Source organism: Phodopus roborovskii, unplaced genomic scaffold, assembly GCF_943737965.1.
Source record: "Phodopus roborovskii unplaced genomic scaffold, PHOROB, whole genome shotgun sequence".
Lineage (NCBI taxonomy): Eukaryota > Metazoa > Chordata > Mammalia > Rodentia > Cricetidae > Phodopus > Phodopus roborovskii.
The window spans coordinates 5,124,517-5,152,416 of record NW_026125543.1 but is presented as its reverse complement, the minus strand read 5'-3'; the positions used below and the strand labels follow the sequence as shown (position 1 = coordinate 5,152,416).

Genomic DNA, 27,900 nt, shown 5'->3' with positions numbered 1-27,900 from the left:
CAAAGACACTGATGACACGTTTGTGCAAAACAAGCAGTTTGAGAAGAAACTTCTGGGACGTCGGGAAGAAGGAGTGTTTGATTAATAGTTGTGTTTAAATGACTTTAAAGAGAACTAACATACTATTGAGGGAGGAGAAAAAGCTTTACAAAGTCTGCAACAGCAGTAGCAGCAACAGCCGGATATAAAGAAAGGCTTTGTGAGTTTGGATTCCGATGATAGCATTAAAATTACAGAAGCGCCTCCTGGTCTCTGAAACATCAGTCCCCCAGTTGTAAGCCAGAAAAATCTAGCCAGTGTGCTCCCTATGCAAGCAAAGAACTTTCCTGGGCTCGGGTGAAGACTTTCTGAGGAACGCTTTCTGTCTCTGCTTTTATGTTGCAAGAGGACTCAAAGCCAAGACAAAAGAGGCCAGGTATTGCCAACTCTATTGTTACATACAGTTTGACGCTTAAGTGTACGGGAATCCATGTACTATTTATGACTCCAATCTCCTGCAATTAACTCTCAGGGTGCACATAGTTACTTCTGTTTCCCAGCGGAACAGAGAATTGCCTTTACCTTGTTGCTTCTTTGTTCGTCTAATGATAGCAAGCTCACCTGCTATTTGTAATCATGCAAAGAGTATTCAGAAACCTTCAATGATTTGGCAGCGACAAATCTTAATTTGGGTTAAAATCGATCAGAACAATTCCACATTAGGATCGTTGGGCTTGCCCCACTTGTGGGTTAAAGATCTCATCTTCTAAGAAGCTGAGCACAGTTCTTCTTTCGTCCTGCTCTGCATCCCCATGTCAGAGAAAGCAGACAGTCCTGCAAGGTTAGTGCAGCTGCTATAGCTGTGGGCTGAGACTCGGCCCTCCCAGCTGGTCAGTTTACTGTCCTCCTGGTCAATAGTTGGCATTGAAATGTCCAATGTGTCCTTTTTGGCAAGGACTTGAAGATGTGTTAGAAAGAGATTTAATCTCTTTTGCAGTGGGTTATTACGGCTGTAAAAGTGCTTTTGGAAGGCTAAATGAAATGAATAAAATGTGTTATACATTAAATGGTATAAGGTTACAAAATTGTTTGATTATATACAAGTACAAACATACTTGCATACATGCATAAATGCATGTGTTGGTTATATCTGAATGGTGAGATGATTTTTTTCTTTTATCTATTTCTAAATTGCACATACTATTTTTATAAACAATGTTTTGACAGTTTGAAAAGCTCTTGCATAAACAAGAGACTAAATCTATTAGCTTCAATTGTTCCAATATCATTATTAAGATCTCTAATAATGCTTTCAGGACACGAGACGCTATGAAGACATTTTCCTACTAGTAAGCCCATTTAATGACAAAATCCAGCGGGAGGCTCACACACACTGGTTCTATAAAGTACATTTTCCAAAGTGCCTGCACCAGGTCACAGCCCAGGGGATAAGGCTCCCTCTTTCCCCAGATCGCACCAGCATTTGTTGTCATTTGTTTTCTTGATGGGCTCCCTCTTTCCCAGATCTCACCAGCATTTGTTGTCATTTGTTTTCTTGATGATATGCACTTTAAGTGAGGAGAAATAGATCTCAGAGCAAGTTTAATTTGCATTTTCCTAGTTGTTAAGAATCTTGGTGACTTGATGAAGTCTTTCTTGGTTGTTTGTATTCCTTTCTTGAGAACTGTTTATTCAATTCACTAGCCCATTAGTTATTGAACAATTAGGTATTAAGTTTTTGTAGTTCTTATGGAAGTTTCTAAAGAAAACAAATCTGAAAAATAGAACTACCAGTCCGTTCCTGGGTATGTGACACTGTGAAATTTGCATAGCAATGTGTATTTCTGCCTTATTCATAACAGCCAGGAAGTGGAAATGTCAAAATAGGAATGGATGAAGAAAATGTGGCACATATGTACAGTAGAATTCCATGTAACCCTAAGAAGTGAAATCATGACATTTGCAGGAAATGGATGGAGCTGGAAATCATTAAGCTTATAAAAATAAGACAGACTCAGAAAGAAAATACCATGTGGCTTCTCTTATGAGCAGAATCTAGATTCACAATTCTCTCTGTGTGTGTGTGTGTGTGTGTGTGTGTGTGTAGTTTTGTTTAATTATATACAATTCTAATTTATATGTGTGTGTGTATAGGAATGCACAAAATAAAGTAGAAACAAACAAGCCAGAATGGGAGTCTGAGAGAATGAATAGGAATAAGAGAAGTTAATAAGTATATTGGTATAATAACACATGCACCATGAAGAAACATATTAATTTGTATGCTAACTGAATACAGACTGTGACAGGATTCACAAGACCTGCACAAGTTCAAACCAGGGCAAAATCCCAGCACAGAGAAAGGGAAATAGAAACAAGGTTCCATCCCTAACCAAGAAGCCATTTGCAATAGATACCTCCTGGAAAAGGGAAATCTGTTTTCTCCGATGAGTGACACTGAGTATGTCAATGACACTTCAGGGCAATCACCATGCCCAATAGTAGTTTGGCCAACAAAAAATTAATTCCATGGGTATTCTCTCTCTCTCTCTCTCTCTCTCTCTCTCTCTCTCTCTCTCTCTCTCTCTCTGTGTGTGTGTGGGGGGGGTTTAATATGTTTTTTCTGTTTTGATTGTTTTGATTTTCATTTGTTTATTTGTTTTGAGATCCAGCAAGAACACAAAGTTGGGTGGATAGGAAGGTGGGAAGGATCTGGGAGAATTTGGGGAAACAGGAAAATATGACCAAAATATATCATATGAAAAACAAATAAGAAAAATTAAATTCAAGGTTCATTTGCTACAACAGGTGTGAATTAAATTAACTACTCATGACCCTTAAAGAAAATATTCTCAGTTATTCCCAGAGTTGCTAAGTGTATTCCTGGGACTTTGCTTGAACTGTATGTATGACTCTGGCTGGATGTCTTTTCAGGATGAAGATGGGAGACAGAGAAATCAGCTGCTTGTTGACCTCCCTCACTATAGTCTACCTGGTGGCCATACCTGAGAGCAGAGCCTGTCCTCGCCTTTGTGCCTGTTATGTACCAACAGAGGTGCACTGTACATTTCGGTACCTGACCTCCATTCCGGATGGCATCCCAGCCAATGTGGAACGCATAAATTTAGGGTGTGTGGGCCTTGCCTGATCCCCTTCTCAGAGAGGGACCACTGATCATCATGATGACTCGTCCCCAAAACACCTATGATTACTCTTAATATTTTTCTTCTAAAATGAGCTCATATAAACCTTACATTTGTGGAGACATTTTATTTCTTTTCCTGATAGTCTTTTACTAGAACCTGAAGACCCTCTTAGTTGTTTGGGAGCCTCATGATTATGGGTCAGCTTCATTCTGAATAGACTTTTACTGGAAAATATTACAGTTTCTGTTAAAAATCAGTGTTATGATACAAGGCATGATGAAACAAGAGAAATTATCTTCCTATGGAAGAAAAAAATCCATCATTTCCCTTTGCAAGGTCCTTTGAGGTTTATAAATGCTCATACAGCACATAATGCTAGCCATTGTCATTAGTGGCTTTTTTAAAATACTAAATCTGGCAAATTATGGTGGTATTTTAAAGGTCTATGAAAAATTGCTTATATGTATAAATGCTCAAGCAATGGGACACAGCATCACCCATGTGACATTAGTAAGCACTTATGCTATGCCAGTGCTATTATTCGCCTTGGAAGGAAGTAGTAAAGAGGCAGGACAGATGTAGTCAGCATGGTGCAACAAGGATTATACAGCATACATGGTGCCTTGGAAGCAATCACCAATAGTGAAGACTGACATAATTGTGCTCATCCTATGAGATGGCCTTGGGCTGAGTACTATATGCATTCATTCACTGATTGTCCTGCCTAGTTTTAGGTCAACTTGACACAAGCTGGAATCACTGAAGAGGAAGAAGCCTCAACTGAGATTGAGATGCCTCAGTAAGATCAGGTTATAGGCAGGTCTATAGGGCATTTTTCTTAATTGATGGTGGATGATGGAGGGCCGATCCCATTGTGGATGGTGCCATCCCTGGGCAGATGGTCCTGGGTTCTATAAGAAAACAAGCTGAGCAAGCCACGAGGAGCAAGCCAGTAAGCAGCACTCCTCCGTGGCCTCTGCATCAGCTCCTGCCTCCAGGTTCCTGATCTCACTGCTTGAGTTCCTATCATGACTTCCTCCAATGATAAATAGTAATGGGGAAGTATAAGCAAAACAGATCATTTCCTCCCCAGTTTTGCAATAATAAACTAACCCTAAACTAAGACACTGGTGTCCATAACCTTTGGACTAGATTCTGTTATCTATATATTATATCTGAGAAAACTGGAACAGAAAATATCTTCAGATTTTATACAGAGTCACACAAACCCTTTGGACCCAAACTCAGAATCATAGCCTTGTGGACTCCAGTGGCAAGCCTCTTGAACACTGATTACCTCAACCTGCAAGCTTGAGGAGACAGTACCAAAGGAATATCCAGTGTCTTAGCATCCACAGAGAGGAAGTGATAGGCGTAGGAGATGCTTTGATGTGTATAAATATTTGAGAGTGGGAAGGGATGTGGAAAGATAACTATGAGGCTGCAAGGACTGGGTAGCAGGTGGCGTTTTGCAGGCAAGTTTAATGTTTCCAATGTTTCGAGTATTTTAAAAAATCTCTTGGGAACACAGCTGCAGGGGCGGGGGGGGGGGGCGTCTGTTTGTTTCTACTTTGACATTTGAACTTTACCTGACAGACTCAGCTGATGACTAAAATGAACTTTTTTTTTTTTTTTCAGGTACAACAGCCTAGCTAGACTGACAGAAAATGAACTTTATGGGCTGAACAAACTGGAATTACTCCTGCTGCACAGTAATGGTATTCACACAGTCACAGACAAGACCTTCTCCAGCTTGCAGTCCTTGCAGGTGACTCGAGGGGTCAAGGGATGGGGGGTTAGATGTGAGTTAGCACTGTGAGGTATACTCCCAAAGCTGCCTGTCCTCATGGGACAGAAAATGGACATTCTGGACACTAGAGGCAGACATCAAGGAAGGATTTCAATTGTGATGCAATTAAATGTGGAAATTAGAATATTAAGAAAATTCTGGGGGACTAAGGAGATGGATATCTCAGTGGGTAAAATGCCTACACAAATATGAGGCCCTAAGTTTGGATTCCCAGCAGCCACATAAAAACATGTCACGGTGGCAAACAACACCTGCAGTCATGGTCCTGGGAAGCAGCGGTAACAGAGTCACTGACCGGCAGAGAGACACTGGCCAGCAGAGAGACACTGGCCAGCAGAGAGTCAGAGACACTGGCCAGCAGAGAGTCAGAGACACTGGCCAGCCACTCTATTCAATTAGTAAACTTCATATGCAGTGAGAGAATTTGACTCAAAGACTAATATGGAAAGAACAGGGAAGACACCCAGCATCTGGTCTCTACACATGCATGCACAGGGATCACCCACAGAAGGAAAGAAACAAGAAAGGAAGGATAGAAAAAGGGAAGGGAGAGGGGAGGGCAGGAAAAGAAGGAAGGGGGAGGAGAGAGAAAGGAAATGGGGGGGGGGAGGAGGGAAGACAGACTCAGAGGCAAAGATTACTCATACTCTCCAGCTAACTGAAAGAAGGAATCAATTTTCAAGGATTACTAAACATTTGAAATTTATCCCTAAAATGCCATTTCTAGCTGTTTGTCTGAAAGTAGGAGAGATTTTTTTTTTAAAACATGGTAGAATTTTATAAATCACTATAAATTTCCAGTTTGCTTTATTTACTTGTTTATCCTCTACCAGCTTCAAACTAAAGTTGCAAATACTCCTACACATGAATAAAACATTGCAAGAGTTATCACACACCTAAGTGAGAAACTAAAGGCTTAAACAAGTCTAGCAATCAGAGTAAGGAGAGAAGAATGTACATGAAGCGCTTTCTCTGCTTATAACCTGGACACTTTTGAGAAGCTAATTCATTCTGCATGATGACAGCTTAGCAAATAAACTACTGTTCAGGAAAAGCATAATAAAGTGTGTATGTCTTATATCATTCACTGTAACTTTCACATAACAAATAATAGCAATCAACACAATAATAGCCACTGTTCACAGAGCCTTTAAACATCAAGCCAGAGCTATGTTTGGTGTTTAGAGCTAGGCAGTGTCAAGTACAGTGTACGTATAGGATGATGTTGAATTGGCACAGCAGGCTGCATTTGGGACATATAACTTCAGGAGGAATTGATCGTGTATCCTCCATGGAATTCTCCATCTATGTTTACTCTCTTAGCCAGGATTTACTCTGACTGAGAAACATTAGCTTTGAGGTTATACTCCCAGGTAACATTTCAGACAAAGCTTTCCAGCTTGGCTTTTATTTGTTATGGAAGCTGGCATTCCAGAAAAGGCCCTGTTGTATAGGTGGCAGTTTGAGTCAAAACAGAAAAACGGGTAGGAAGCCACAGTTTTTTATAAGTATTTCATGATTTCTTTTCTTTCTTTCTTTTTTTTTAAGTATGCTCAACTACTTACAAAAGGATTTAATGCATACTAAAGCATCATCAAACATTCAAATTTATTTGGCTTCCAGTTCAGAATAAATTAAATTCATATTATTAAGAAAAGACAGCATGCTAGATGTCCACCAGCTGATGAGTGGATAAACAAACCATGTAATAAGCACACAATGTAGAAACAAAAAGGAATGAAGAGTTGACATGTACTACATCTTGAAATCATTTGGCTACGTGACGGAAGCCAGACACAAAATGCTATATAGTGTATGATTCTAGTTATATGAAGTGTTTAAAATACATGAATCCTTAGAAACAGAGAGTAAATTAATTGTTGCTTAGAGTGAAGAAAAGGCAAAAGTAACTGCGAATGTGGATTGGTCTTAATTTGGAGAGTAACAAATTCCTTAGATGAGATAGTAGAAGTAGATCTACTTCTATCACAGTGGATATACTAAAAACCTGTGCTCTAACAAGGGCCCAAGGGAGGGACATGAGAGAGTACAATGAGGTAATGGGGAAAGAGAGGTACAAACCATGGCTTCTCTCATGGGTGGAATCTAGAAATGTTAATCTATTGACATAAAAGCAGAAGGGCTTTCATTTAGGAAGGGATAGGAGCCAACAGGGGTGGGAGGTGGACAATGGAAGGACAATATGAGCAATATATAGTATGGAGATGTCATAATATCACTACAATTTTGAGACGAAGCACTTTTGAATTCTATCTCAATAAAGATACTATAAATAGGGAAAACTGAAGTCCACAGGTAGTCTTATAAATCTTAAATTTATTTATTTAAAGTTCTTCTCCTTCTCATTCTTCTTCTTCAAGGATGTTTTTCACTATACACAAAAGTAGGCAGAAGAATGTAATGAACTCTTTGAGGCAATCTAGGGGAAAGAAAGGAACCAGCCAGGGAGGCACAGGGAAGGCCAGTGGGAGGGAAATGAATTACATAGTGCAGCACATTACTCTGTTATAATCTTTAAAAAAAAAAAAAAAGATGATTAAAATGCTCCAGCTTCAATAGTTATCTGAGTGTAACAGATCTTGTCTCTGTGTAGCTTTGGAGGCTGTCCCAGAACTCACTCTATAGACCATCCTGGCTTCGAACTCACAGAGATCCGCCTGCCTCTGCCTCCCAAGTGCTAGGATTAAAGATGTGCACAACAATGCCTGGTTGATGTGCAATCTTATACAGAATGAAAGATTAAAGGACCTTTAAAAGTAACCATGACATCACTATCTTATATATTATAGCTTTAGCAATAATTCTTTGATATTAACAACTGCTTGCGTGTGTGTCCTAATTTCTCTGATGTGTGTGTGTGTCCTAATTTCTCTGATGTTGTCACATTTAATTGGCAACTACTTTGTTTGAATTACATTTTAATTAAGTTATGTACCTCCAATAGGATTGATCTCAACATATTTCTGTATTTGCAAACTTTTCTCTTTTATGGCAGTTCCTTTGACAAAACAAATATGTTCATATCTTTATTTGCAGGTCTTGAAAATGAGCTATAACAAAGTCCAAATAATTCAGAAAGATACTTTTTATGGACTCAGGAGCTTGACTCGGTTGCACATGGATCACAACAGCATTGAGTTTATCAACCCTGAGGCATTTTATGGACTCACCATGCTCCGCCTGGTACATTTAGAAGGAAATCGGCTCACAAAGCTCCACCCAGACACATTTGTCTCCTTAAGTTATCTACAGATATTTAAAACCTCTTTCATTAAGTACCTGTACTTATCTGATAACTTCCTGACCACTCTCCCAAAAGAAATGGTCTCCTACATGCCAAACCTAGAAAGCCTCTATCTGCATGGAAACCCATGGACATGCGACTGCCATTTAAAGTGGTTGTCTGACTGGATACGAGAAAAGCCAGGTATTTGTACTGTTTGTTTCTTAGTACTAATTAAATAGAACAACCAGCTAGAGGTGCTTTATTTGTAATAGCAAGCCATAGATAATATAGATGCAGAAAATCAAGTCCCCCAAAATAATCCAGGGACAACAAACTCTGCACCCTACAGCTGTGTTTATGCCACAGTGGGAAAATAGGAAGCTATGTCTGTGATGATGACAATCTTTCTTACTTGGCATTCTCTGTAAAACCATTGCTCATCTGTGGCTTAAAGTATCACAGCCATGTTTCTTGGCCCAACTGTCTTAAGCCTCTTTAAAAACCTCTCCCGTTCCCAGGCAGGTGCTTTTCATTCCAGCTCCTGACATACCACAACCTGCAGCTGTTGCCTCTGCCTGCAGCTGCCTGTTTTCTTCTCTGCTTGATATGCTCCCAGAGGGTAGCTCTTCTCAGCATTACCTCTCCAGGAGAGTCACACGGCTCACCCATCCCATCTGCATCAGAATCATGACCTCAACACTCCTGTAGTTTCCCCGTGTCCTTTCTTGAATGAACATTATGCTGTACTCATAGAATTAATTTATAGAGTGAAATGTCTGCTGCCTTTTGCTATGTCTAGTAGAGGCTATAGCCTCTACAATATATCGCGGACACAGAGTGTACTTAATACTTTTTGTTAAACTGTTACTATATAGGTAAAAAGAAATGAGTTTACTGTCTATCTAGTAATTACCTATGGTCTTGATATATCTAAAACATGTGAGTATAAAAATATATTAAAAAGTATATATCATGTACCAATACACAATGCACATATATGTCATATAGTTACATACATGTATGTCAAATCCAAGCAAAGCCTTTAGGACTAAAATCTTTCATTCATGCCTAAATGACAGATTCCCTTGTGCTTTTGATCTCTTACTGTCAATTTCACAAGACTCATAAATTAATCACACTCATTTATACTTAGAAATCATTCATTTACCCTAAGCAATCTGATAGCTTCTCACAGGCAGTGTGGCAGCTTGTCTGACACTTGCAGCAGTCCAATGTTAATATATTCATCTCTACCAATGTTAATACACTCGTCTCTACCAATGCTAATAGCCTCATCTCTACTTGCATCTTCCTTTCTTTGGTTCCACAAAATCTTGGTGTTGCTTTTCAATAATTACAGGCTTTTGTCGTTTTCCTGGCATGCTTTTGTTCATGGATATAAGACTGGAATCTTGTTGATCTGTTCTTATGCATATCTATGCATGTCACCTCTTTACAATACTAAACCATGGTATAGTCTTCATAAAACCACCTGAAATAGCCAACTTAACAAATATGTATGACAGAATTGAAAACAATATGAAAAGCTATTACAATATTTCTAGGGGTACAGATGGTAATAGTTATATAAAGACCGCAAGTGGCCAATGTCTACCATAAAATATCTTTATCTCAATTTTAAGTTAAGATGTGCAAACATCAGGGTCTTAGGATTAGTCCTGCCAGCTGTCTATCTCCCTGACATTTCCCTTCATCCTTCTATCCTCAACCACTCCTCTCTTTTTTTTCTCCTCCTTCCTGAACTGCATCTTTCTTGGACAGCCCTTGACCAGGGATTGGATACATAGATCAATAAACAGAGCTTACTGTCACGTGGGAAGACAATCAACCAATTAAGACATTCTAATGGTGAATGCTGAAGATTAAGACAGGGAAAGCAGAGGACACCGCAAGAGGTAAGGCAGGGAGCCCACTAGAAATAACTGCTGGTCATACTGAGTCCTTGAGGAGTGTCTAATTAGTGATGGCACTGGGCATGTCAGAGAAACAGCTCATGTCAGAGATTAGCATTGAATGACAGGATTGAGGGATGAAAAACACTGTGTGAGACTGGAAACTGGTGTGAAGGGAAGGAAGTGACACTGTCAGACTTGAATCTGAGCAAACATGGGACTCTATAGCTCCGGTCCAGGTACAAGCAGTAATCAACATCCTAAGATATGAACACAATTCTGTGATGAGGTTTAACTAAGCCAGATGTTAACTATGCTTTTTGCTTCATAAAATCAGATCCAGGGCACTGACAAGCAGATAAAGGACACAGATTGTCAGTAGGTGCCAGGTGGCATTAGAAGGAGTTCCTTATCATTGTTCAAAGCTTTTTTATTCTTTCCACCTACCTCCTCTGCACAACGTTATTCTATAAAATTAGGTGAATAATGACTGATCAAATATTACCTGGCACACCAAAGTACAGTAGTGTCCTTTATTCATGAAGGATACATTCCAGGAGTTTCAGTGGATATGGAAAACTGTAGGTAACACCAAGCATCTCTGCACACTGTGGCCCTAACTTTTGAATTTTAAAATACAGTAGCAACAAGACAGATTCCAAAACAATACAGTACACAGAAACCCTGTTTCAAAAAATCAAAAGCAAACAAACAGAAAACAACAACAACAAAAGTACAGAAGCATAATTAACACAGGTTTCTTTTTCAATTTTTCTAATTTTACAGCGACATTTTCACCATAAATCCTATAACTTTAACATGTGGTTTGCAATGTGTTGCTTTGTATTTTCTTTCCTAAGTTGAGAAGTTTCTTCTGAAAGGATCCATGTCCATAGCTTCTCTCTGGCATATCTGATTGTCAGCATTACCACTCTTGTGTCTGAGGGTATGACTAATAAAATAGGGGTTACCTAGATACAAACACCACAATATCATGACAGTTTATGTGATGCCAGAGATGGCTATTTAGTAGCTATTAGGCAGGAAGCATGTACCCAGTGCATATACTGGAAGGAAGGATTATGTCCTATGCTGGGGTGGAGCCCAATGAGACAACATGAAATTTCATCAGAGTACTCAGAACTGCATGCAATCTCAAACTTATGTTTACTTTTGGAATTGTCCAATCCATATATTCAGGTCATGGTTGACTTCAGATGAGGAAACTGGTACACACCTAAAGGATTTAGAGGTTTTGACCATAATGACTCTGTCCTTTACAAAGAAACTGCCCATGTGTGAAGCTGTTCTCAGGAATTACATTTAAGACATCTAATGTTTCAGTTACCTGCTGTATTCAGCAAAAAGTATAGGAACTGTTATGTGGGACAGCATAGAAGTCTCAGACTGTGTTTTGTTTCTGAGAAAATTCCATACCTCTTATCTAGTATTGAATGGTCAGCTTTTTAAAATAGACTTATCAGAGCAATGTTTAAAATTCCCAAGTATATGGCATCTCAGTACCCAAACAGGACTCATTTGTGACGAGTAGTTTATGATTTAAAAATTCTGACAGGACCAAATACAGCCTCTCCTCCCCCATTAATTGATTCTTCACTACTGAGCCCATCTTATCCAACGGCATCATCACTAAATAAGCCTGGACTGGCCATCCCAGCTATCTTCTATGTTCCATCAATACTCACATCTTATTAGCTGGTTTTACCTGCATCTTTGTCTCTTTTTGTCTGCATCTCTCCATTCCTGTTTCTACTAAGAACACAAACTGTTCTTTTGGATAATGGAGAAATGCTTGGATTTTTAATGCTATCCTAGGATTTAAGAGATTTTCAAGCAGGTTACTTTTTAAAGTATAGCCAAGTTCTATGACTGTCCTAAAAGTTTGTCATAAGAAAGCGATGTGTTATTAACTAAAGTGCTGAACATGAGCATATAATTTTTGTTTCTCTAGATAAGGAAATGGTTCATTCAATTAATACTTATCAAGTACTAAATATATATCCAGGTCTTAATATTCAGGCATAAATACAGCTGTGAGTAAAGTAAATAAAACCCCTGTGCCTGTGCATATTGTACTGTAGCATGATGTGTAGACAGTATGTTATTAAAAATTCATTTCACAAGCTTCTTTGAACTCTAGTGAAAATATTTCTTCAAAGTATTCATGTGTTGATTTATAAAGATGTCACAACTTTTGAAAATAATTATGATTTTTTTCCTAGATATAATAAAATGCAAGAAGGACAGAAGCCCCTCCAGTCCTCAGCAGTGTCCTCTTTGCATGAACCCCAGGATCTCTAAAGGCAGAACCCTCACTACAGTACCAGCTGGAGCCTTCCTGTGTACAAAGCCAACCATTGATCCATCACTGAAGTCAAAGAGCCTAGCTATTCAGGAGGACAATGGATCTGCCTCCATTTTGCCCCAAGATTTCATAAAACCTTTTGGCTCCCTATCTTTGAACATGACAGACCTGTCTGGAAACAAGGCCAATGTGGTCTGCAGTATCCAAAAGCCATCCAGGACATTGCCAATTGCATTCACTGAGGAAAATGACTACATCAAACTAAATATATCATTTTCAACAAACCTGGTTTGCATTGTAGATCCTAATCACATTCAGCCAGTGTGGCAACTACTAGCTTTATACAGTGACTCTCCTCTGATACTAGAAAGGAGTCAGGAGCATACTGAAACTCCACAGCTGTCTTCCAAATATAAACAGCTGGTTCTTATGCCTGAAGACATTTTTACCAATGTAGAGGCTGATTTCAGAGCTGATCCTTTTTGGTTCCAACAAGAAAAAATTTTCTTGCAGCTGAACAGAAATGCCACCACACTTAGCACGTTACAGATTCAGTTCTCTAGTGATGCTCAAATCTCTTTACCAAGGGCAGAGATGAGAGTGGTGAGACTCAAATGGACCATGATTCAGATGATGAACAATACCAAACTGGAACACACTGTTTTGGCTGGTGGCACTATTGCCCTGGACTGTCCAGGCCAAGGTGACCCTGCACCTCACCTGGAATGGCTTCTAGCTGATGGGAGTAAAGTGAGAGCCCCTTATGTTAGTGAGGATGGGCGAATTCTAATAGACAAAAAAGGAAAGTTGGAACTCCAGATGGCGGATAGCTTTGACACTGGCCTTTACCATTGCATAAGCACCAACCATGCAGATGCAGATATTCTCACCTATAGGATAACTGTGGTAGAGCCCTATGTAGAAAGCATACATGAAAACAGAGTTCAACACATAGTGGCCACTGGTGAGACACTTGATCTTCCATGCCATTCCACTGGTATTCCAGATGCTTCTATTAGCTGGGTTCTTCCAGGAAATATCATGTTCTCTCAGTCATCAAGAGACAGACAAGTTTTTAACAATGGAACCTTAAGAATATTACGGGTTACCCCCAAAGACCAAGGTCATTATCGCTGTGTAGCTGCTAATCCATCCGGGGTTGATTTTTCCATTTTTCAAGTTTCAGTCCAAATGAACAGTCAAAGGTCATTTGAGCATGATAGGGAAGCAGATGGATCTGGACTTGGAGAACACAATCCCGTTGTGCCCCCTAAACGGCCACCACCGTTGAAACTCTCTACATCAGCTTCAAGAGGGGCAGAGACTGGAAAACGAGTCTCCAGAATACATAAGAAGGACAAATATAGAGAGTCACTACATCGCCAGCGTGGGGATTCCACACTCAGACGTTTCAGGGAGCACAGAAGGCATTTCCCTCTCTCTGCTAGGAGAATTGACCCACAACACTGGGCAGCACTTTTAGAGAAAGCAAAAAAGAACTCTGTGCCAAAGAAGGAAAACAATGCCACAGTAAAGCCAGTGCCACTGGGCACTTCAGCTGTGGTGCTCCCAACTGAGGAAGAACATGCTTCCGGCATGAGTTCTCTAGACAAAGAACTCATGGTTCTGAGAACTAAACCTTCTGGTGTCACAGAAAGGTCATCAACTGCTGAATCTAGACCAGTATCTTATGGCTTTGTGGCAAGTATAACTTCTGACATAGAAGTCTCTTCAACTACTAATCCACAAACACAACAATCTAAGCATTTTACTGATTTCAAATTATCTAGTGTTATTGACACCACACCTGTATCAAACAGTATAAACCCAACTTCAGCAAGCAAAATAGAAGATGTAACCAACCAAAATCCAAATGTTACCTTTCCATCAGTATCTGGAGTAGCTGAAACTCAGGATACTACTGTTCAGTTTGGGAGAAGAGCATCTTCCCAAAGTACCCACCCAGTAACAGGGGGAACCATGGCTGCTAATGGCCACACCAACATGCTAAGTATCTTCACCAGCAAGGCCAATACAGTCTTTCAGTCAGTAAATCTAACAGAGGATTATAAGCATCAGATACCTATAACAGAAGTCAGCGGAGCCAGTAGTGACACCTCTTCTCAAAGCACTAAAGGTTTTAGCTTCCCTAAGTACATTTCAGAGTCACACACAACTGCCCCTTCTCTATTTCACATTCCCAGAAACAGTACAGCTAATTTTCCCTTGTCCAGGCACTTTGGGAGAGAGAGGAAAATCATGAGCAGAGGACGAATTACAAGTCCATATAGAACCCCAATTCTCAGACGGCATAGATACAGGGTTGTGAGGCCAGCACTCAAAGGACTTGATAACAGAGCCACAGAACTCTATAGGATGTGCCCAACTTGTTCTTCCACAGAGAGCTTCACTGTGGCAACTACAGCACTGTCCATTCCAGGCTCATCACTCAGCACCCTCCCCAGAGCTAACATCACTGAAGACATAGCAGCAGAGTCTACCACTGTCGTCCAGAACCCATCATTATTCTTTAAGAAAAAAACAAATGTAGCTATTGAGACATTACCAACCACTATAAAATATTTCAGAGCTGAAAGTACCCCAGTGACTCCCAATGAAGCAAGCATGACTTCTGCTTCAACACGTGTACCTCTGGAAATAACTCCAGTAGATAATAGCAGTTACCTGAGTGTGTCTAGTACCATTCAAGCTGAACCAGATTTAGTGGTGACATCACCACTTTCCTTTCTGCTCAACAAACCTTCAAAGCCAACAAAAGCAACAAACACAAAATTATCAAGAAGGAAAATTCCTTGGCAGCAAATCTTTGTAAATAACAAAAAAGGGAATCTGTATCAGTTTGGTCTACAGAAGAACACAGCAACAATGTTTCCCAAAATAGCTCCTCATTTATCCACAGATCATAGTCCCTCCTCACATTCTACAACACTCTTTGCAACTTTGATGCATACTCTATCTACAGCAATGGCTGCCACTCAGCCCAAAGCCACTGAAGGGGCCAGAAATCACTCAGTGGGCAAGGAGCAGCCCTTCACCAACTCCTCCCCTGTGATTCCTAGAGCCACACGCAAGGGAGCTAGTACAATGAGCTTCCTGTTACAAGAAACAGCCACACTGGCAATGCCTACTGCCCCTATATCTGTCATTGTCTCTGAAACCAAAAAAGCAAGTTCCAAAGAAGCAAAAGGCCAAATAAAGCAGCCTCAGAAGATCAGGAATCACCCAAACACCACCCCAGGGCAGAGTTTGGGCTTCAGTATGTACCCAGCTCCAACAACTGATACTTCCTCTGCTTCCACTCACTCCTCATTACAAGACCCTAGCAGAATTGTAAGCACAGTTGCTCTCCACTCAGAAACTAGTCTCCTGGGCATAACTGAACTGTCTCAGAAGAGTACTCAGACTTTGGGAAATACAACAGCTTCAGAAACAAGTTTGTTCAGCAAATCACAGGAGGTAACCACAATGGAAAGAGCCTTGGCCATACCACCAACCCTTAGTAGTATGGCTCCCCTAATGCCTACTCCTTCCCCTCCACCCTTTACTAGGGGTGTGGTTACAGACAGTGAGGCCACATCAGTTTTCAAGGCAATGACTAATAGAATGGCCACTATATATGAATCCTCAAGGCACAATTCAGATGTGCAGCAATCCTCAGCAGAGGCTCGCCCAGATACAGAGATCCTAACTGGAGCCACTTACTTTACCTCCTCTAGTCTGTTCCTTTTCACACCTATGCCAGCATTAAGAATAGATAAACCCCAGTATTCTAAATGGAAGCCCTCTCCTTGGCCAGAAAACCACTTTCAGCACAAGTCATACTCAGAAACTATGGCAAAGGGCAACAGGCCAGCAGGGAGCATGTGGACCTCTCTCAGCTTTCCAGAGGCCAGCACTCATGCCTTATATCGGAATGGACAGAAACATGTGGAGAGTGTCTTGGATAAGAAACCTGTTCAAATCCCAACTTCCAAACTCCTTCCCTCTGGCTCTTTACCTAAAACTATATTGGAAAAACCAAGAATAATTGGAGGAAATGCTGCAAGTTTTACTATTCCGATCAACTCAGATGCCTTCCTTCCCTGTGAGGCTATTGGAAACCCCCTACCCACCATTCACTGGACCAGAATCTCATCAGGTATTTGGAACCATTAACAGTACCTTAATTATGAAACAAAGACATTATTGTATCTTTCAGAGTTGTCTTCAAAGAACCAACATTATTTTGAATTTTCTCCAAAATATACAAACTATTAATATCCCCATTTGACATTTGCATATTGCTCATTAGAAGATTTTTTTTTAATTTTTACTTTTCATGTGTGTGAAAGTATGTACATGTATGTGTACATGTCTGTATGTGTACATGAGTGTACACGTGCATGTGTGTGCGCATGTCCATTTGCACACATGAGGGCAGGTGCCTTAAGAAAGGTACCAAATTCCCTGGAATTGGTGATATCTCTCCAGCCCCTCTTAGAAGGTTTTAAACTTTAGATTTATTTTATGTGTATGAGTGTTAGGCCTTCATGTGTATATATGCACATATGTGCCTAGTATGCACACAGGTCAGAAAAGGGGATTATACTTCCTAGAACTGGAATTACAGAGGACAATAATCCAGCATGTGGACATTGGGAACTGAACCCAGGTCCTCTGCAAGACCAACAAGTGCTCTTTACCTGCGGATTTATCTCTCTAGCTTCGCACTAGAATGTTTTTTAATGTGTTGAAAAGAATTTTCTGGGACAACTAGTTGGCTCCACATGTAAAGGGAACCAATTGCCAAGCCTGAAGGCCTGAGTTCAATCCCTGGAAAAGACATGTTATTTTCTGATCTTTACACACTGCCCATACACACACACACACACACACACACACACACACACACACACACACAAATCAGCATGGATGGACCTATACATACACACACAATTCAATAAAAGGTAATGGTAATGGAAGTTTAAAAGAATAGTTTTTGAGGCTAGATAGAATGGTACATGACTATATTCCCAGAAATGGGGATGAGTTCAGTGCCAGCCTTGGCTAAAAATTAGTCCCCATCTCAAAACAACAGTTTTTAAGAAATTGTTTTGACCAATTGGTTATCTGATATTAAATGATCTGCACTAAAGCCAAATACATACAGGTAACATAGGGCTAAACAGATTGTATTTATATATTTGTATATACTTATAAATTATACATTTTATATATATACACAAATATACATATATATGTGTGTATATATATATATATATATATATGAACAACAATAATTAAAAAGAGGCCATAAATTTGAAAAGGAGAAAGAGGGGAAACATGGGTAGAGTTGGAGGAAGGAAAGGGGAGAGGTAAAATGATCTAATCATATTGTAATATCAAAAATAAAAACATTAAAATAATTTGTTAAAGCCAACAAAATTACTTTGAAAGTAGATCATATGCATACATACATATATAATTTTACATAGGTAAATGTCACGTAGCACTATTTGGATTCTAAATTTAAGTGAATAAAAAATTGAGAAATAGCTTTAGCTGTGTTTTTGTTGTTGTTTAGTTTAAATGTATTTATTGTCAGCTTAACAAAAAACATAGCTTCATGTTTTCTATCCAGTCTTTGATACTGATGAACTATGTATAAATTTCTTTCATCTTATTAGGACTTGAACTATCCCCAGGGACACAGAAAAGCAGGTTCCATGTGCTTCCCAACGGCACCTTGTCCATCCAGAGGGTCAGTGTTCAGGACCGTGGACAGTACCTGTGCTCTGCTTCTAATCCACTAGGCAAGGACCACCTTCGTGTCACGTTGTCTGTGGTTTCCTACCCTGCTAGGCTCCTGGACAGACACTCCAAGGAGATCACAGTTCATTCTGGCAGTAGTGTGGAATTGAAGTGCAGAGGGGAAGGTTTACCGACACCTACAATTTCCTGGATACTTGCAAACCAAACAGTGGTCTCGGAAAAGTCCAAGGGGAACAGAAAGGTCTGGGTAACACCTGATGGAACCTTGATCATCCATAACCTGAGTCTCTATGACCGTGGCTTTTACAAATGTGTGGTCAGCAACCCAGCTGGCCAGGATTCATTGCTCGTGAAGATACAAGTCATCACAGCTCCCCCTGTTATTCTAGAGCAAAAGAGGCAAGCCATCATTGGGGTTTTAGGTGAAAGTTTGAAACTGCCCTGCACTGCAAAAGGAGCTCCGCAGCCCAGTGTTCACTGGGTCCTCTATGATGGGACTGAACTAGAACCACAGCAGTTGGCTCGTTCCAAGTTTTTTTTGTATTCAAATGGGACTCTCTATATAAGAAACATAGCTCCTTCAGACAGGGGCACTTACGAATGTATTGCCACCAGCTCCTCGGGCTCAGAGAGAAGGGTAGTGATCCTTACAGTGAAAGAAAGAGAAACAGTCCCTAGGATAGAAATTGCCTCTCAGAAGTGGACAGAGGTGAATTTGGGTGAGAAACTACTACTAAATTGCTCAGCTACTGGGGATCCAAAACCTAGAATAATCTGGAGGTTACCATCCAAGGCTGTCATCGACCAGTGGTACAGGTAAGCCTTTCTGTTAGAATTATCCCCTTTATTTATTCAGCTGAAGCAGCTTCAAAGACCACACAGGATGCACAGGAAGGTGAGTGACTGTCTATACAAAGGGACTCCATTTGACCACACTAAATATAAAATCAATTCACATGCTTATCTCTAGAGTCCAGATTTGGACATTGAGAACTAATAGGAGGATCTTATCAGCCTCCATATTGGTGGCAGGCATTTTTCCCCCCTTTTCCTTACCTTGTGGTTGCTTTTAAACATGTTAACTGTGGGGAAAGCAAAAATGTTAACTGTGTAAAGTTATTCACAATCTCTGTATTAAAAAGAGAAGTAGTGATGAGGTTAAGGCTCTTGAAACAAAATGTTCGACCTTCTGATGCTTCACGCTTTAATTACAACATAATCCTTTCTTTCTTAAAATTTCAATACACTTTATAAAAAGACACATTAAGACCTTCTCAGAGAAAATAAATTAAAAATTCCATGAGCTTGATATTATCAGATACAAACTTTTTTTTTAACTATGTTCTTTATAAAATATTTGGTTGGAAAAACAAAATTTATAGTTTGTGAGTTATAAATTCTTGTGACTTCCATGACTGTGAAATGATTTTCCATAATCCAGAAAAAGATGGAGATGAGCACCTTTATTTACATTTATTCTTTGAAATATCCATGTAATAACACTTAAATAGTATATATGAATTTATATGGATATTAGAAATCAAAAGTTTCCCCCCCTAATGTTACAGTGAGTTGATACAGAATAAAATGAATGGATTTGTAATTTTTAATCCAAATGTCAATATTTTCAGGTTTTTCACCTATCAAAATTACCTTAAATGTTAAATTGTAAGTCACTAAGATGGAAAGTTATAAACTGCTGAGTTAGAGTGTGAATATTAGAACCCACATACTTACATATATTTTCTACCCTGTATGTGCCCCCATTTTCATATTCAATATCTTCAATGCTTCATTTACCACATTTCCATTTAATTTTAGAATACCAGCTCTTACTTTTTCCTCTCAGAATTGTTGCAGCTACGCTGAGTCTTTGCAATTTTTTTATGAATTATAGAATTACTTTACTTCTTGAAAGAAAGTGATTGGTATATTGATGGTATTTTTCACTGAATATAAAGATTAACCTTTTGACCTGGTAACATGGGCACCTTTCTGGTTTTTTTTTTTTTTTTTTTTTTTTTTTTTTTTTGTGTGTGTGTGTGTCCTTTAGAATTTATGTTTTGCAATTCTTTATTTAGCTATCAATCTTTTACTTTCTACTTTTCCCTAAGTAGTTTAGAGTGCTTTTTTTGTGTCTTGAGTTTTTTTTTTTTTTTTTTTTTTTTTGGTTTTGTTTTGTTTTTTTGTTTTTGTTTTTTTGCAAGTTCATCATAGACTTGTAAAATGATGAATTTTATATTTTATATATTTTGTATCTTGCAACTTTACTGAATGATTGATTATAAGTTATCAAAGCTTTATAATGGAGTATTTTTATTTTCCTATGGAAAACAATGACATCTGAAAACAAGCCTACTTTAACTTCTTTTATGATTTGAATGCCTTAGTTCCTTCTTATTCCTAATTGTTTTCACCAAGACTTTCTTTCTGTATTAAACAAGAGCAGCAGGAGCAGAGGGAGTATTGTTCAAATTTAGGAACACCTTAGCCTTTTCTAAGTCAGTGTGGTATTCATGGTAGAGTTCTCATATACAGACTTTAACAATTTGAGATACATTCCTTCAGTATCTGCTTTTTCTGCATTTGTAATCATACTGTTTTGTATTTGTGTTGTAGTGTTTATTGATGTGCAAATATTTAACTATCCCTGCATTCCTGAGGTTAATCTTAGTTGATCATGGTCTATGTACATTTTGAAATGCTCAATTTAGTTTACTTGTATTTTGTTGAGAAATTTTGCTTTTATGTTCACTGAGTATATGGATCTAATTTTTTTTATTGTTGTGCTTTTGGTTTAGAATGAGAATGTACTGCCCCTTTAAACAATTGTTGGCAATGTTCCTGGCATTTCTATTTATATTTTAAGAAGAAATGCAATTAACTCTTTACATGTTAATAGAAATCATCAGTACAGCAGTCAGGCACTAGGAATGTTTTTAAGATGGAAGACTTTGTTACTGCTTTAGTATCATTACTCTGTTTATATTCTCCTGATCAATTTTAGTGGGCTGTGTACTTCCTGACACTTGTCCAGTACTTCTTTGATTCATGTGATTTGGTCATATAATTATTCATAGTAGCATTTAAATAATCTTTTGTATTGTTGTAGCATCAGGATTCTCTAGAGAAATAGAACCAATAGAATAAATATATACTGAGTTGTAAGGAGTAAGGTTTTTCCTCCCGCTGCTGGTCTGGTCCCATCGCCGTGCCGGCCCCAAATAACACACCAAGACTCTGTATTAGATATAATGCTGTTGGCCAGGTACTAGCTTCTTATCGGCTAGCTCTGTCTTAATTATTAACCCATTTCTATGTATTTCCACGTGGTCTTACCGGAGAGGGGGCCGGCAGTTCTGTTCTCTCCCTTCTCTTCATCTTCTCTCCTTACTACTTCCTCTTTCCTCCTTGTCTCCTAGTCCCGCCTATCTTGCTTTCCTATTGGCCAACAGTGCTTTATTCATTAACCAGTATGAGAAACAAATATACAGAATGACATCTCCCATCACTGAGTGGGAATGTGATTGGCCCCCACGATAAGGTCTGGGTAGTCCAATGAATGGATATCTTCACATCAAGAAGGCTGAGAAACAGTTGCTTCACAGTCCTTGAATCTGAGTGTCTCAGCAGCCCCAATCTGAAGCTGAAGGCCTAGTCTTCAGCTCACTCTGATAGACCAAAGAAGCTAACCTTTGATTTCCGCAGATGATGGCATTGACAGCAGAGTAAGTTATCTCACCAGCAAGAAACAGGGAGAAGCAGGGCAGATGGCTTCAGCAACTTTGGCTCTGGACCACCCTATGTGTCTGCTGCTGCTAGAAGATGTTGTCCACACTTAGGGTGTGTCTTCCCATTCCAATTAATCAAGAAAAAACCTCCAGTCATGCCCAGAGCTTAAATAATCTAATCTTGACAGCCTAGATGATAGCTCGTAGGAGTGCCTAGAGACTTGTGTCTTGAGTGATTCTAGATCCTGTCAAGTTGACAAAAATTAAGTATAAGTATTGTTATCAGTTATAGTGTTTCCCTTTTGATTTATCTGGCTGTCTTTTTTTTAAATCTAGGTAAAGATTTGAAGATGCTATTTTTCTTCTTCTATTTTTTTAAAGCCCACAAATGATGTTGCAGTTTGTAATTTTTGTTTTTACTTTGTATTTTGGTACTTTTTCCCTTTAATTTGGGTTTGGTTTGTCTTTTTTTTTTTTTTTTTTTTTTTTTTGTCCTTGAGGTTGCTATTATTTAAAACCTTTTTTTTTTGTTAATTACATATTTTGGTGTGTTTTTCAAAGCTGATTTTGCTGTACCTCACAGATTTTGATACTGTTATAATTTTAATGTTTTAAAAATTCTTTCCCTTTTATTTTTTTTTTTCAGTTATCCTAAGCTCAATTAGGAACATGTTATTTAATTTCCATTTATCTATATACTTTTTCACTCTTGTGGAATTTTATTTGCTGTCTAAGAAGATAAAAATGATTTCAACCTTTAAAAATTTATTGAGACTTGACATATGGGCTGTCCTAGAGAAAATTCCATGTGTATTATACTGGTTGGATGAAGTGTCCTGAAAATGTGTGTTAGGTCAGTTTTCTCTACAGTGTGGTCAAACTCATATGTTTCTTAGTTTTTCTGTCTAGATTTTTAAAAATCTATTGAGTAAGTTCGGTATTGACATTATTAGTATTATATTGGACTTAATTCTTTATATCTAATATTTGCTTTATATATGCAGTTCATCCCATATCCAGTACATATGTTTAGAACTGTTCTATTATCATTGTCCTAGTTTCTTTTTGTTGCTGTGATAAACACTAAACAGCAAGCAATTCAGGGAGAACAGGGTTTATTACAGCTTCCAGGTTATAGTCCAACATTGAAAGAAGTCAGGATTGGAGCTCAAGACAGGAACTTGAAGCAGGAACACGGAGCAATGCTGCTTGCTGGTTCACTAAGTGGCTCATGTTCAGCTAGATTAATTGTACAGCCCAAGAGCAACTGCTTAGGGATGTTGCCAACCAGGGAGAGTTGGGATCTCCCTGATCAATCAATACAGTCTCCCTCAGACATACTCACAGGCTAATGTGATATGTAAAACCCATCACTTGACACTCTCAGCTAATTTTTGGCTTTGTCAAGCTGAAAAGACAATCTTGTCAAATTGATGCTTGTCTCTTTTTGAAGTATTTTACTTCCAGGCTACTTTGAAAAGTTTCCAGTCCTCTCCTAAGCAGGTCAGCTTGATCTTATGTCACTGTTCTTCCCATGCTGGTTAGTGGAGGATGTTATGACCTGTAATGTCATTAGACCACATTTGAGGTGTCACTCCAAATTAGTTGTTTTTAAAAGTCTGTCTGTGTTTACCAGTAGCATTAACATTAACCAAGAACTAGAATCAGAAGCAGTGATTGTTTCGACAAGGATATTGTGTACTTGGAAGCCCCGAAGGTAATTGTAGTGCATACTAAAATTTGAGTCTGGGTTTCAAACTTAATTATTCATAAGTAACCCAAGATATTTGCCAAGCACTAAAGACCCCAACCACATCTAAGGAGTCTGAATCTTGGAAAAGAGAAGCCAGGAAATATGTGTAAATTTGGCCCTATACAATGCTAACACAGGTTAAGAGAGAACTAACATTTGAGACATTAGTCCTAAGACTTTGCTACACATGGCAATCATATGAAAAGCCTGATGCCTAAGTGATCTGACATCACTTAAGTCAGACATTCTAGTTTTGGAGCACAGGTTCTAAGTATTTCAGGCTGCACAAGTTGAATTTTTAATAATGCAGCCAAATTTGAGAATAAATGGCTTTTAGAACACACCAGGAGGGATTAATGACAGTTGGCAGTGTAGCACCAGACAAAGGCAGACTTTCCTGAGACTTCAAGTCCATCTGAATATTTCCTCTAGAGAGTGAGAGAAACATTTAAAGATTAAACAAAGTATTTGTAATACCAAGTAATTTCCTTTATTTGTGTATACATTATTATGACTTCACATTGGTGTCTTTCCAGAGAAATTCCTTCCACACTTGAGGAAAAAAAGCACACTGTTCTTATATTAGTCTCTATGTAGTACTCCCTAGGTTGGAAAATGACTTGAGGCTGCTGACTTGTGTAGCAGTTATGCTTCAAGAAGTCCTAGGCTAGCCAGATGGCTAAGCAGGTGAAGGTGCTTGCTGCTGTCCTGATCTGCTGGTAGCCACTGGAACATCTGTCTCTCCAGCCCCCATTAAAAGCTTTTAAAATGTGTTCCTTAAGAAGTTTTTGGGCTGACTAGATGGCTCAGCAGGTAAAGACATCTACTGCCCGCCTGATCACCTCAGTGTATGCACGCATGTATGCTCATGTGTATACACACACACACACACACACACACACACACACACACACACACACACACATACACCCCGAATGGATAACAATGAGACTGATAAGTGTAACTTTTAAAGTTCTTACTTCTTAGTTCCATTTGTGTGTTTACTTCATGCTTGTCCATAGGAAGGGGAAAGTACTCTTAGGGGGCCTTGATTATAGTCTTAGTACTAAAAGCCAGGCTCAATTTTATCAGGAAAGGTCTTCCATCTGGTGGTCAAATGTGGCAATTACTGGCAGTGGAGTGGCAGTCCTCAGTGATGGAGCTAATATACAAACCAGTCCTTTTACAGCTGCCCAGACAGCAGGTGCTTCAGCTTCTAATGAGTCTTAGATTGGCGCCCTCTGCAGCAGGCAGAGGAGAAACTGTTCTCTAGTTAAATAACGTTAATAATTGCCTCATTAATACACCTAAAAAGTATCATCAGGTAGTAATGTAACACATATGTGAGCTATTTTTTCCTCATTAGTAGAAAATTTTTAAATTTTTTGTTGATCCACTTGTTTGACACATAAAATGTCGAAGAACTTGCTACTTCTGGTATTCCCTTTTCCATGAGCTGTTTTTTGAAAAAAAAAATACATAAAGGAGATTCACTTGAAGTCTATTTGGGAAATAACCACTTGTCTTTTAGGTAAATCATACCTTGTTATAGAGCTTTTTAAAGCAAATGGATCAGATAGCAGTAAGTGATTTAGATATTCATTGTAACAGTCTAAGGAATCACCTATAAAACTAATGCCATTTATAAAACACACATACACACGTGTGCACATGCGACAGGATGTGGTAGATATGGTGATGAGTTTGATTGTAACAATGATTTTCATCTTAGCTGTGTCAGAATTTCATAGTAAGTAACTTACATGCACAACTATGGCAATCACCTCTTGGTAGGCCTGGAGGGAGGTCATATCATATAAATAAGACCACTTCTACATAGTATGACATTCTGTAAATGTGTCTAAGTTGATGTCAAATTTTAGGCTTTTCACGTGTTTGTGCAAAGTATGCCCAGATTCGTGTTAGTGTATGCCTACGTGGTGGCCAGCAGTAACTAAATGTCAGTTGTCTTCTACAATCACTTTCTACCAACCCTGAACCTAGAGCTCATCTACTCAGCTACCCTAGCTGTATGGCAAGCTCCAGGAATCCACCTGTCTCCACGGCCCCTAGTGCTGGGGTTACAGATGCACACCACCATGCCTACCTTTTATGCGGCCACTGGAGATCAAATTTCAGGTCTTACAATTGTGCAGCATCTCTTCAGCTCCATTTTTAGTCTTTGAAAAGATAACTTTCCTCATTGCAAGCAGCTGGACTTTCATATCTGTCTCTTTTCTTCTTAGAATGGGCAGCCGGGTCCATGTTTATCCAAATGGATCATTAGTTATTGGATCAGTGACAGAGAAAGATGGTGGTGACTACTTGTGTGTGGCAAGAAACAAAATGGGAGATGACCTGACCCTGATGCATGTCCGCCTAAGACTGGCACCTGCCAAAATTGAGCATAAGCAGCATTTTAAGAAGCAAGTGCTCCACGGGAAAGATTTCCAAGTTGACTGCAAGGCTTCTGGCTCCCCTGTACCTGAGGTGTCTTGGAGTTTGCCTGATGGGACAATGATAAACAATGCAGTGCAAGCTGATGATAGTGGCCACAGGACTAAGAGGTACACCCTTTTCCACAACGGAACCTTGTATTTCAATAAAGTTGGAATTACAGAGGAAGGAGATTATGTTTGCTATGCCCAGAACAATTTGGGGAAAGATGAAATGAAAATCCACCTAACAGTTGTAACAGCTACCCCAAGGATAAGGCAAGGCTACAAGAGCAACATGCGGATCAAGGTTGGAGATACAGCTGTCCTTGACTGTGAGGTCATTGGGGAACCCAAGCCAAGTATATTTTGGTTGCTGCCTTCCAATGATGTCATTTCATTCTCCAATGGCAGGTACATATTTCATGCCAATGGAACTTTGTCCATTAATAAAGTGAAACCGCTTGACTCTGGGAAGTATGTGTGTGTAGCTCGGAATCCTAGTGGGGATGACACTAAAATGTACAAACTGGATATTGTCTCTAAACCTCCATTAATTAATGGTCTGTACACAAACAAAACCATTATTAAAGCTACAGCTGTTCAGCACTCCAAAAAATACTTTGACTGCAGAGCAGATGGGATCCCACCACCCCAGATCATGTGGATTGTGCCAGACAACATTTTCCTCCCTGTTCCCTACTATGGAAGCCGAATCACAATCCATAAGAATGGAACCCTGGAAATTAGGAACATCAGGCTTTCTGACTCGGCTGATTTCATCTGTGTGGCTCGGAATGAAGGAGGAGAGAGTGTGTTGGTGGTACAGTTAGAAGTACTGGAAATGCTGAGAAGACCAACATTCAGAAATCCATTCAACGAAAAAGTAATTGCTCAGGTTGGCAAGTCCACAGCATTGAACTGCTCTGTCGATGGGAACCCACCCCCTGAAATAATCTGGATTTTACCTGATGGCACCCAGTTTTCTGATAGACTGCAGCATTCCCCATATCTGATAGCAAGCAATGGTTCTCTCATCATTTATAAAACAACGCGGAACAAGACAGGAAAGTATCGCTGTGCAGCCAGAAATAAAGTTGGCTATATCGAGAAACTAATCATATTAGAAATCGGGCAGAAGCCTGTGATTCTGACATATGCACTTGGGATGGTAAAAACTGCCAGTGGAGAATCTCTGTCGCTGCATTGTGTGTCTGATGGAATCCCTAAGCCAAGTGTCAAATGGACTACACCAAGTGGTCATGTGATAGACAGGCCCCATGTTAATGGAAAATACACACTGCATGAAAATGGCACATTGGTCATCAAAGAAACAACAGCTTATGACAGGGGAAATTATATCTGTAAGGCTCAAAACAGTGTTGGCCAGGCAGCAGTTATCGTCCCGGTGATGATTGTGGCCTACCCTCCCAGAATTATAAACTACCTACCCAGGAGCATGCTCAGGAGGACAGGAGAAGCACTGCAGCTTCACTGTGTGGCCCTGGGAGTCCCCAAGCCAGAGATTATCTGGGAGATGCCAGGTCAATTGCCTCTCTCAAAGGCAAGAGAAAGGAAAACCCTGGGAAGTGAGCCGCTTTATCCACAAGGCACCCTGGTCATTCAGGATCTCCAAACCTCAGATTCTGGAGTCTATAAATGCATAGCACAGAACCTACTTGGCACTGATTATGCAACAACTTATGTTCAAGTAATCTGACAGGAAGTAAAACTAAAATTGAAGAGAGTCAACATTTGAAGGGTTTATTTTTTTCTGTTTTTTTTTTT

The 27,900-nt window shown here is 39.3% G+C and overlaps 1 protein-coding gene across 1 annotated transcript; it reads left to right on the top strand.

The window, feature by feature from the left end:
• Positions 1–27,859, top strand: Igsf10 (immunoglobulin superfamily member 10). The gene is made up of 7 exons (XM_051177004.1): positions 1–415; positions 2,914–3,108; positions 4,764–4,893; positions 7,993–8,383; positions 12,339–16,580; positions 18,109–19,009; positions 25,924–27,859. Exons 2-7 carry the CDS (start codon positions 2,915–2,917, stop codon positions 27,830–27,832), a joined length of 7,767 nt encoding a protein of 2,588 aa, XP_051032961.1. The 5' UTR covers positions 1–415; position 2,914; the 3' UTR covers positions 27,833–27,859.
• The last annotated feature ends 41 nt before the right edge of the window (positions 27,860–27,900 follow it).

Excerpts from the sequence above, each read along its gene's own strand:
- Igsf10 (XM_051177004.1), top strand. The coding sequence starts at position 2,915 with ATGAAGATGGGAGACAGAGAAATCAGCTGCTTGTTGACCTCCCTCACT. Across the intron at positions 3,109-4,763 it reads GTGGAACGCATAAATTTAGG|GTACAACAGCCTAGCTAGAC; the intron begins GTGTGTGGGCCT and ends TTTTTTTTTCAG. Across the intron at positions 4,894-7,992 it reads CCAGCTTGCAGTCCTTGCAG|GTCTTGAAAATGAGCTATAA; the intron begins GTGACTCGAGGG and ends CTTTATTTGCAG.